We start from the raw sequence: 12,313 nt of genomic DNA on the forward strand, positions 1-12,313 counted from the left end.
AAAATCTCAAAAAATGAATTTGTTATTTTTTTACCGGAACGGATAGGCTTGTTCACTGTGAGCTCATATATCTGTAAACCAAAACTTTTTTCGAGACTTTGGTCAGAAGATATCGGGTTCGGAATGTACGGAAGAGAAAAACAAAAAATGTTTGGCTGAAAATGTCTCAGGAACCAGACCTCCAAGAATCTTTTAGTTTTTAGTTATGAATAGAGCTTAAAGGGACTTTTCTTTTGATGTCTCACTAGATGGGTTTGGAGAAAATTTTTTCTTGGCATGGGGTAGGTACCTACCCCTTGTAGATAAGATAGACTATTTTCGAAAACCTAAAAATAACTTAATTTGTATTTTATTTACTAAAATGCATAGACCTGTTCACTGTGAACTCATAAGTGTAAACAAAAACTTGTTTTGTGTCCTTGGCTCCCAGTTATCTGCTTCCGAATTAAAACAAAAAATATTTCGCTTGCTAATAATTCAATACTTGACCTCTAAGAAACTTAAAGCTTAAAAACACATTTTCTTTTGATGTCTTACTTGATTAAGAGAAAACACATTGTCTGGCAGCTCAAGTCATCTGCAGTGGTCAATATTACACACTTCCTCCACTTAAAAATTTCAACTTAAAAATTTGGAACAAATCTTTGAATAATCATTTCAATGAGTAGCAAAATTGTCCACATTAATCCAGTATTAAAGATTAAATTTCAAAATTTACAGTATTTCTCATATTCCTCGCTAGGTTGAAATCGAAAAATGGTTTTGCATTTTGCAAGAAACTGAATATTTCGCAATTCTCCAAGAAATCGCATTAAATTTTCTTTTTCATAGAGGTGTCGTCAAAGCGATTTTTTAATTTTGATCAGAAGTTGAAAATTTTAGTTTTTTGGGCATATCGCAGACACATAGATTTTTTGAAAAAAAAAAGAAAAGAAATAAATTTGATTGTTAAACTATGGTGCTTTCTGAGTATGAATAGAGATCGCCTAAAATATATATTGCATTTATAATTGAGAGCAATATAGAAAATAAAAGTTTTATCGGTGTTCTCAGCGATTTCTCGCATGAAAGTCCATCATTGCTTACTTGAACATAAATATGTTTTAGAAACTCAGAATCTACTGTTTTTAAAAATTATAAACCAGTTTATGTGATAACATTTATTTTTTTTTTTTCAGAGTGTTGTTCAAAAATTTAATTTCAATAGAAATCCCATAAAAAAATATTGAAGGAAGAAGAAGTATCGAGTTTAACATTTATAAATTCTTAACAGAAATGTATAAATAATTCGAAGATGGTTTGTGTCTTCAATAAGTACTAAAAAAAATCGAACTGTCACTGTCGGTATGTATGTCTATTTTATAATCAAACCAATATACATAACAGCGTCGGCAGTACAGTTTATTATTTTATACCAATCAACAAATAACTTACTAGGTGGCACTAAAACTGCCCGAAAATCTATCCAATAAACACACCAATACTTCTCGAATTTTTTACATTAGTTACTTACTAACTTAATTGTTTGTTATCCTTACCAAACATCCACATTCTAAAATCATCGATAAAGAGAACTGTAAATGCGAACAAGGGTTTCTCTTTAATTGCAGTCCAGTGATAAAATATTTGGGAAGTTTGTTTTCCCACAGTTATTTAAAAAAAATCCTTTTTTTTCAACCCCGTTGTTCTTTTTACATGAAATATAATATACGCTATAGCCTATAGGACAAGTTAGTTTATAGTCTAAGAGCCGGGATCAGATTTCTTACGTGAGAGGTAACCGATTCATATGAATGTCAGAGGTAGTCTAGGTAATGGTGATGACGAATACCTTAGTCTGCCTGCATTTATTTGGGGCGTTGTAGAGAAAAAGCGCATCAAAAGTACCATTTTTCTGAAAATCGATTTAGTGAGCTTAACCACTTAAAATTTATAGATAACCAACGCCACATACTCACTGATAACAAATATACCAATGGCAGACATTTTAAGTGGGGCCAAACTCTCGGCAGACGGTTTCGAAAATGCAGTTTTTCTGCACTGAACCAAAAAGGTACATAAAATTAATGAATTCGTACATTAATTTAATGTAAAATTCATGGCAAATGAGCCAATGTACAAATTCATTAAATTTAAGAATCTTTTTATGAACAAATTCATAAGGGAATGAATCTTTCTTAAAAATTAAGAATGAGTTCTTAAATTTTATGAATTTGCTTAAGAAAAGTTTCTTAGATTTTAAGAAAAGTTTCTTACATATTAAGATTATTTCTTGAATTTTATGATTTTTTTCATAAATTTTGTAAAAATTTAAATGAAACGTTGCTTAAATTTTATGAAAAAAATAATAAAAACTATGAATTTTTCTTAAAGTTGTATGATTGTTTTCATAAAATATAATACGCTTTTCATTAAAATGTATGCATTTATTTATATACCTAAATGCATATAATACATTACCATTTCCAATCCAAGCCTTTAATTTGTTCCTAAAAAAATTGTATCCCAAACAAACAAACAGCAAAAGAAAACAACCCAAAATCTAAAACAAAAAAATGAAAATTGTTTTTAAAAATAAAAGAAATTATTAAGTTTAAACGTTATAAAAATGTTTGATTGATCATTATCACTATAAATTTCTGTATAAAGTTAATTTTTAATTTAATTTTACTTTTTTAATGGATGCATCATCTGGAAAGATAGAAAAAAGATTGTATTAGTAAAATTAATATGTACTGTTTGATTTAAAAAATTGAAATAGCTAGAAGGTTAAATTATCTTTTAACTTATTGTAATCGGCAGCATTAGACTACGGAGCTGAAAAAAAAAAACAATACAAAATTGAATATGTTGGGGAAAAATAAAAATATAAAGAATTTAGGTTGATAATATTAAATTAAAATATGGTTTTTATTTTGTGTCGATTTTTTCCCCTTTGCCGGTCCAAAGTTGAAGATTACGTATGTGCCTCCTTATTTCACAAAAATATCCAATCACGATTTTTAATTTTAAAACATGCCCCTATAACAAAAAAAATTAAAATATGTTTAATATATAAAAGAAAGCAATTTTTAACATTCTATGTTTTTATACTTATCTGAGTATATGGGAAAGAGGCAACGGGAACCACCAATATTTTACACTGTTAAATGTACTTATACTCTTCAAATTGCCAACGTGGTTGAAATGCTTATAACACTGTTTATAATAAATATTGTCTTTTATTCACAAACTTTTATAACTTGTTTCGGCAACAACCGTCCACTTTGAATATCAGATTTTAAATTAAATCCTCAAAGAAATCTTTCTGAGGCATAGATTCAGAACAACAGTTATTATTTTATAGATTGATGAAAAAGTAGGTACATAGACTTTAAGAAAATATACTTAAAAACTCAAAACGTAAGAATTTTTTTATAAATTATATGTATACTTTCATAATATTTAATGAATTAATTCTTAAATTTTGGAAAAATATGAATTTCGAACTTAAAAAGTATGAACAGATTCTTAAATTTTAAGAATAAGTTCTTAATACCGAATACAGGATAACGGTAAAATATTCGTTATTTTCGATTAATGAAAAAATACATTCATTTTAAGAAAAAGTACTTAAAAACACAAAATTAATGAACTTCTTACAACTGTAATTTTGAAAATTGATTTTATCAATTTTAGAAGGGAAAAAAAGTCTTAACTCAAAATACAACTGAATGGAAAATAATAGTGAATTTCGTTCATAAAAGTATGTCCAGATTCTAAGATTCAGTAAAATATTCTTTCGAATTGGGGCTAGAAGTTTATGAATTTATTCATTAACCTTCGTATTTGTTCTTAAAAAAAATTCATAAAAATATTTTCCATAGGAAATTTTTTATGAAAACTTATTCTTAAATTTTATGAATTGTTCTTAAAAATAATTTTTTTTTTTTTAAGAACTCGTACTTAAATTTAATGAATATTTCTTAAAAATTTATGAATTTCGGTTTATGAACGAGATTCATAGTTTTTAAGAATAATAATTTTTTCAGTGTGAAAATTGATTCATTTAGGGTAACCACTTGAAATTAGTCGCATCCTGTAGCGGTGGACTCCCTGATAACAAAAACACCTATGGCAGACATTTTGAGTGGGGCCAAACCCCCGGCAGACGGTCCCGAAAATGCAGTTTTTCTGAAAACTGATTTATTTAGGGTAACCACTTAAAACTAGTCGCATCCTGTAGCGGTGGACTCCCTGATGACAAAAATACCCATGGCAGACATTTTAAGTGGGGCCAAACCCCCGGCAGACGCTCCCGAAAATGCAGTTTTTCTGAAAATTTATTTATTTTACTTTTTCACATAACTCGCGTATTATTGGAATTAGCAGAAGAAAAAAAAGTATAGCAATCTTGAAGATAACACTGCACAACAAGGTTTTGGATGAATAAACTTTAGAGTACTTTTCCTAGGGTTTTTGGTGTGCTGAACTCGAATCCGGTTTCAGAAATATTCGATCAGCTCTAGTTTTTAAAATATTGATTTTAGAAAATTCAAAAACACGTTTTTTGGCTGATAGCTCTGGTCAACAAAATTTGACTATTTTTATTATGAATAAACCGAAGTATACTTTTCCAATAGTTTTTGGTAAGCTTAACTCGAATATGAAGTCAGAAATATTCTATCAATCTTAGTTCTTGAAATATTGCCGTTATAATTTGCGAAAAAAGCGTGTTTGGGCTATTTTTGAGGTTATGCTATGATGTGAGGTACCTTATTTCAAAACAATTTTTAACGGTTTCTATAAGAACTGTTTTCCTTCTTTGAAAATCTTTGTTTAAATCTTTCCGATATCTGTTTTGTTATCCGAGATATCTTAAGTTTAAGTACGTGTGTTTTGGCTTATTTTATCAATAACGTTATTTCAAACTGCATAGTAACTTCAAATTAAAATATCTCGGATTGTAAAAAAGATTTAAACAAATTTTTAAAGAAGAAAAGCCATTTTTTATACAAACATTCAAAAAGAGTGTTGAAAAAAATTTCCTCACATTGCAGCATTACTCCAGAATCAAGTGTTTTTGCATTTTCTAACGGTAATATTTAAAAAACGGGAGCTGATAGAATATTTTTAAGTTCGGATTCGAGCTCAAGACATCAAAAACCTTTGGAAAAGTATTGTTTGGTTTATTCATCATACAAAAACTTTAATTTTGTTGTGCAGTGTAATTTAATTTCCTACAGAATATGTTAAAGAAGTTTTTTTCGATTAAACCTTCGGTTTAAGAAACAAGTCAAAGGGTGATATTCTTAATTTCGTCATATCTCTTTCATTTGAGCTTTTTTGAAAATTAATTAGAAGTAAAAGTTGTAGATCTTTTTATTACCTTCATTTATTACATTCACGGTTTTTCGATTTGACAGACCGTTTTCGATCTATAGGAAAAAAACTTCAAAAAGATTGCAATTTTTTACATCTCCTTTTTTTTTCAACTTTTGTTTCAGGTAATTTGAGAGGTATTCAACAGCTCTTCTCTCACTACAATGTTCGCGCCGAACAAGAAAATAGTTAAGCGCAAAATGTTAATTCCCTTCGGGTGAAACTCATGATAGTTTTTTAAATTCCGGGCGAACAAAAATATTCCGGACGGAAAACATTCCAATGAAACTCACAATATAGCTGTGTATTTAATAGAAAAGCCATGCATTTGAGTTACATAACAGTTCCTTACTTTCCTCCTTTTTGAATTGTCTGCGAAACATTCGAGTGCCTAGGAATTTCCTGAAATCATCCTTCTTTTACGGTACGAAAGTACGAGTATAATGAGATTTCTTGTCTCAAACCAAGCTATTTCCATTTTGTTTGTGCATTAATATCTATAGTTAAAGACTGATGGTTGGTAAGTACAAAGACTATTTAGCTGTCTTGACACCTTTTGAAAGCTTCATCCCTCGATATAAGGTATACCTACTCTTCTTGACGTACTTTGACTTCTTCCTCAAAAATATAACTGATGTATTCCTCAATTCACAAAAGTGGCCACATTATACATCCTCAAAGTCGTTATGCATTATGCATCAGCTATGTAGATGATGGTATACCAAACCAGCAGCTGATCAAAGGACAAATATTCAAAGATCCAACCGACAGCAGTTACAAATAATTTATTAACAGATGTGTTTGTGTGGTGGCTCCATCTATAATTATTCCTTTATACATACACTTACATATAGATTGCTGATGGTTAGATATTTCGTTATTGGTATTATAATGTAGAGTGTTTCGAGACGTATAAGACTTATTTCGTCTTTTTCCCTTGACGCGTCGATAACGACACGACGACACCCAACGTCAGCGTCATCATCGTCTGGAAAAATTGCAAAACGATGTCGGATGTCGTCCTTATAAAAAGGGAGATGTTGTTTTCCACCTGAATTCTCATCGATGCACTTTGCCGAAGGGTAAAAATATTTTTCATATGCTATTTGCCATTCAAGTGTAAGGAGAAAAATCTATCTATCAAAAGTGAATCTACGTGCACCCCATCAATCAAATTTAAACAAAAAGAAAAAAAGTTGGGAAATGTTTAAGTTTTCTAAAAGTTTGCAAATTTATCAAGAAATATGTTAAGTGGAGTTGGGTCTTGGCTATATCAGGTAACCTACCTCAATTTTATCAAATTTTAAAATTCTTTTTCGATAGAAGATGTCCAGGATGTGGGCTTAGTTTTTTTTTTTTTTACTGCTTTAGCTTTACTCTGCATTTCACTTTGAACATACAAAATCAATTATTTTGAAAATTTTCATATTTCAGTGCACATTATTTGTTCTGTCTGTCAAAGAAAAAACTAGAAAACTGGACGAGTCACTGTGGTGTATGAGTAACATTTTTTTTTTGTAGGAAAACTTAAACTGTTATAGCAAATTTCTAATCGCTCTGACTAATTATTCTAACCATATCTACATATAAATTAGTATAATACGTCACGTTGTGTAGTACCTATTGAATTTATTGGATTTGAAACTTTAAAAATTTTGACCCAAAAAAGACGCATAATAACTGAGAATTTTCTTAGGACCCGATATCAATACGGTGATTTTTTTAGGCGTGCATTTTTGAGTAAGATTTTTATACTATTCGATAGACAACGAGCACGCATCCTTTTTTCCTCATCTCTCTTACTGCAAAAATTCACATGAAATGGGTTTCACCAAGCAAAAAAAAAAAAAAAAAAGCAAGCTCAAGAACAAGGAATTCCAACACTTTTGACCTGTGAGTATTTTCAAAAAAGTCTGCCTAACTTAGACCTGCGTTAGACGTGCTCATCTCCTGTTCATAAAATCAGATTTGCGATCGTATTAACTTAGTTTAACCGCTGTTCAAAAACGTCATTATTTCATCAATATCGGGCAGATTGAGCACCAAAAATTTGATGGGTGCAGAACTCACGAATAAATTTTATTTGTTTCTTGATTCGTTGTTTTTATTGTTAATCAATGTAAATACCTATTGTAAAAGAAAGAAAATTGGGAAGCAAAAATATAAATTAGGGTGGTGCAAAAAAATGTTTTTCTTTTCAATTTTCAAGAAATTTTAATTTTAATGAGACCGAAAATTGTTAAATCCTGTTTTTTAGAGATCATGAGTTCAAACTGAAATTTTTTGTATAAGGGTGGCTCGAAAAAATGATATCTTTTACAGTTGCTTGTGAAATTGAAAAAACATCAACGTGGATATTATTTAAAAAATGTTGCATTAGGATGGTTCATTTTGATTTTTTGTATGTACCTAATTGATTTTCACTAGAGAAAGTTTGTAAAACGTGGTTTATGAAATAATGTAAAATTGAGTATTTTCGCACTAAGGGTGTCAGAAAAATGCAAATTATACTTATTTTACATATTCTTGGAATACAACCAAAATTGATTCAACTAATTTAATTTAAATTCATTATTACTATACCTACCAAAAAATCCTCTTTACAAACTTTCTATGGACTAAAAGTTTTTTTTTTCAAAAACGAAAAGAAAGAATCTTTTTTGAACTCTTTCATTTAAAATATTTTTTTCCATCGAAAATTTGATTTAAATTTGTTTTTTTTTTTTATTCCACTATATTAAAAGTAGAACAAAGTCCTTTTTTTTCTTTTTTGTGCCACCCTTATTTAAAGCGGTTTACAAATTTTCTGTATTATTAAAAACAATACTTTCGAGAACTGAAAATGAAAATAAGTTTTTGCTTAACCCTTATTAAATTAAACTCTTTCTGTGGTCATTTTTTTCTGAGGCAGATTTGTTGTATTTATTTATATGCAACAACGCAGAAAGACGATTGTTTACAACGCAGATTATTGTCATTTTTGAAAACATCTCTAGTCTTTGAAAATCAGGTGACAAATCGCTGGTACCTAGTCGCGAATTGATTGACCCTTCCAAATCCGCTAGCGAGTATTTATCAGCGCTTCGGAGAGTTGAGCTGTTTCCTATTTCCAAAAATTAGTAAAAAACTTTTAAAAGATATTTCTTGTTTTTGAATTTTAATTCCACAACATGATAATTGATAAATATACAAAATTTGAACAACCCGCAATATTAATGCTTTTCTGGTGGAATTTTAGGATGTGTATCCTTGCAAATGCTCTGTGCTACAAGTTCAATAATTGTACGGGTAGGTCTTCCCGCCATTCCTTCACGAATGTACACCAATCCTTTTCCATTCGAGTACATTACATTAGTTGCATCCTGTTAAAGTTACAACAATTAAAAACTTATTCAAATTATTCCAAAAAACCTAGACTTACAATATGCATCCATTGTCCACATGGCACAAATTGCCTCAAGAAAGCTGCTGCCTTACACGGTTTTCCACCAGATCCACCTCCATAATTCTGCACATCTGATGCTATCGAAGATTCTGTTACCAAATTCGAATAATAATTCCAGAGTGGTAGTCTCCACACTCGGTCTCCAGTATGGATACTTGCATTCTTAATTTGCTGCCATAGAATTTCCGAATTGGTAAAGACACCACAAGCTGCTTCATCCAGTGTCTGACGCATTGCTCCAGATGTTGTTCCAATATCAACAACAAATTTCGGACAAAAATTCTGAGCATAATGCAAGGCATCGGCGAGTACAAGGACATCTTCGTGATCGGTTCCTTGAATACAAACACTTTTACCATTTCGGCATTTAACCACATCACCAGGTCTGAATGAATTACAGCCCATAACATTCTCACATAGTGGTATCAGGGCACGGATATTGACAGGCAAGCGAAGGCTTGAAATTGCTTTACAAGTTGCGACCACAACAGCTGCTCCTGTCATGTCACCACGCATCAATTTCAATTCGCCGTACTTTTTTAAGTTCAATCCACCACAATCGTAGGTGATCCCTTGACCAATTAAGACAATTGGTCTTTCGTCCTTGGGACCACCGTAATAGCTTAGTTCTAAGAAGATGGGAGCTTCACAAGACGCCTTTCCCACAGCTAAAAAGGCATTCATTCCTTGACTTTCGGCCCATCCTTCGACCTTTACTTCGACATTGACTCCGGTCTTACAGAGAACTTGTATAACTTTCTCTGCAAAAGCAGTTGGTGTTAATAGATTTGCTGGGGTCTCTTGGAGTTCTCGGCACAAATTTTGAGCAGCAGCCTTTTGAAGGCCAATACGCCACCCTTCGATATCGCAAATTTCATCCTTGTGAGTGTAAAGCTCAATACTTGGCACCTCCATTCGATTTTTTGAGTCTTTAAGCTCTTGGTACGCCCAAACTCCAAGAGCTGCTCCCTCAGCTGCCGATTCAGCATGACCACATGGCTCAACTTCAATTCGATCTGTGTTCAGCTCACTCAACTTCATACAAGCTGCAGCTACTGACTTCCGGATGGCCTCCTTACGTTCGTCAATCATTTCGAACGAATCAAAGCCCAAACACTCATGTCCAAGCCCTACAACAGCCACTGCCGAATAATAGGGAACTTTGTCTGTTTCCACGGCGAAGAGAATTCGTGCTTCACCTCTTTTCGGCATTGGACCAGACATTCGGAGTACTTCGAGCAATCGTCCATCGGTTTTCAAGGAATTGTAACGCAAGGCTGCTGGAGTCAATTGGCCAGCATCGTATTTATCATTTTCATCAGCATAAACTCCCAACACGAGTCCTCGAGATGGGGACTCTGCACAGATTTCAGTTTGGGATAGAGCAAGCAAATGGCTTATGGCTTGGTTGGAATATTTCCTGGAGATGGAAAGAATTTTTCTATCAATTGGTAATCGTGATGCAATTCTCAAAACACCAAACATTGTTTTAATTTTAATTTCAAACGATTTTTTGTTTTAAACTTATAATTTGAAAAAAATTGGAATTCTTTGATAAATATTTTTTTTTATTCTAGATCACTTCGAGCTTCAAGCAAATAAATTTGGATTTAAAATAATTTTTTGAAAGCTCAATACAAAAGTTTACTCAGATGAATAAATTACAATTTAATTCAAGTTGGGCAAGGGCAGGTGACTCCACTGTACGAAACAGTTATAAGACCTTATATATCCACAGAGAAAAATATGACCCGCTAAAAACTAACAGATTGCCATATTGTTTTACCTTCCATACATTTCATAAGGAAATCTTATTAAAATCAACGATTAATAAGGTTTTTTTAAGGAGATTTCTTATTATTTTTATAGAGAAAATCTTATTAAAATTTGACTGAAAAGTTGTTTTTTTTTTCAACTTAGCACTAGAACAAAAATCGCGATCAATATTTTCATGGCAGGTTGGTCCAGGTGGTAAGGTGGGCGACTAATGATTTGAAGTCTCCAGTTCGATTCCCAGCCTGGTCATCGTTTTTTTTATTTTGTTGCAGATTTTAAAACAATAAGGAAAACCCGATTGTTTTAATAAGGTTTCCTTCTTGGATGAAAACCATAGAGAAATCTTATTGTTTCTGTTCTATTTTATGTGGTCTATTTTTCTCTGTGTCGGAATACAGTTTTGTCATAGCACTTTCGCAATGTGACAGGATGACGATGGGCACTAAACTTTTTTTTTGCAAATTAGTTTAGTCCCAAAAATTATCATTCTCAAAGATCTTCATTAGTACCTGCTGATCCCAAATGCTATTAGGAGTATCTTTAGTATCTAGAGCACTTAAGACGCCTACAAATGAAAGAAAACAAAATGTTCGGACACAAAAAAAAATCGGCGTAGGTATACATATGACTAGAGCCTTCCTTATGACGTCTCACTCAATGGATTTGGAGGAAATTTTTAAAAATGAATTTTTTTTTGGCAAGGGGTTAACCTTGATTTTTTCTCAAAAATCTCAAAAAAATGAATTTGTTATTTTTTTACCGGAACGGATAGGCTTGTTCACTGTGAGCTCATATCTGTAAACCAGTTATGAATTGAGCTTAAAGAGACCTTTCTTTTGATATCTCACTCGATGAATTTAGGAAATTTTTAAAAATGGAATTTTGTTTGGCAAGGGGTTAACCTTGATTTTTTCTCAAAAATCTCAAAAAAATAAATTTGTTATTTTTTTACCCGAACGGATAGGCTTGTTCACTGTGAGCTCATATCTGTAAACCAGTTATGAATTGAGTTTAAAGAGACCTTTCTTTTGATATCTCACTCGATGAATTTGGAGGAAATTTTTAAAAATGGAATTTTTGTTGGCAAGGGGTTAACCTTGAATTTTTCTCAAAAATCTCAAAAAAATGAATTTGTTATTTTTTTACGGGACGGATAGGCTTGTTCACTGTGAGCTCATATCTGTAAACCAAAACTTTTTTCGAGACTTTTGTCACAAGATATCGGTTCGGAATGTAAGGAAAAGAAAGAAAAAAAAATGTTTGGTTGGAAATTTCTCAAGAACCAGACCTCTAAGAAACTTTCAGTTTTCAGTTATGAATTGCGCTTAAAGAGACCTTTCTTTTGATATCTCACTCGATGAATTTGGAGGAAATTTTTAAAAAAGGAATTTTTGTTGGCAGGGGTTAACCTTGATTTTTTCTCAAAAATCTCAAAAAAATGAATATGTTATTTTTTTACCGGAACGGATAGGCTTGTTCACTGTAAGCTCATATCTGTAAACCAGTTATGAATTCAGCTTAAAGAGACCTTTCTTTTGATATCTCACTCGATGAATTTGGAGGAAATTTTTAAAAAAGGAATTTTTGTTGGCAAGGGGTTAACCTTGATTTTTTCTCAAAAATCTCAACCAAATTAATTTGTTATTTTTTTACCGGAACGGATAGGCTTGTTCACTGTGAGCTAATATTTGTAAACCAGTTATGAATTGAGCTTAAAGAGACCTTTCTTTT

The 12,313-nt window shown here is 31.6% G+C and overlaps 1 protein-coding gene across 1 annotated transcript; it reads right to left on the reverse strand.

Moving 5' to 3' along the window:
- Nucleotides 1-8,501: 8,501 nt before the first annotated feature.
- LOC129909193 (cytosol aminopeptidase-like) lies at nucleotides 8,502-10,421 on the reverse strand. The gene is made up of 2 exons (XM_055986218.1): nucleotides 8,783-10,421; nucleotides 8,502-8,723 (listed from the first exon to the last, which is right to left on the reverse strand). Exons 1-2 carry the CDS (start codon nucleotides 10,289-10,291, stop codon nucleotides 8,574-8,576), a joined length of 1,659 nt encoding a protein of 552 aa, XP_055842193.1. The 5' UTR covers nucleotides 10,292-10,421; the 3' UTR covers nucleotides 8,502-8,573.
- Between the last annotated feature and the right edge of the window lie 1,892 nt (nucleotides 10,422-12,313).

Source organism: Episyrphus balteatus, chromosome 2, assembly GCF_945859705.1.
Source record: "Episyrphus balteatus chromosome 2, idEpiBalt1.1, whole genome shotgun sequence".
Taxonomy (NCBI): domain Eukaryota; kingdom Metazoa; phylum Arthropoda; class Insecta; order Diptera; family Syrphidae; genus Episyrphus; species Episyrphus balteatus.

Coding starts and splice junctions, on each gene's coding strand:
- LOC129909193 (XM_055986218.1), bottom strand. CDS start 10,291: ATGTTTGGTGTTTTGAGAATTGCATCACGATTACCAATTGATAGAAAA. Junction 8,724..8,782: donor GTGGACAATGGATGCATATT/GTAAGTCTAGGT, acceptor TAACTTTAACAG/GATGCAACTAATGTAATGTA.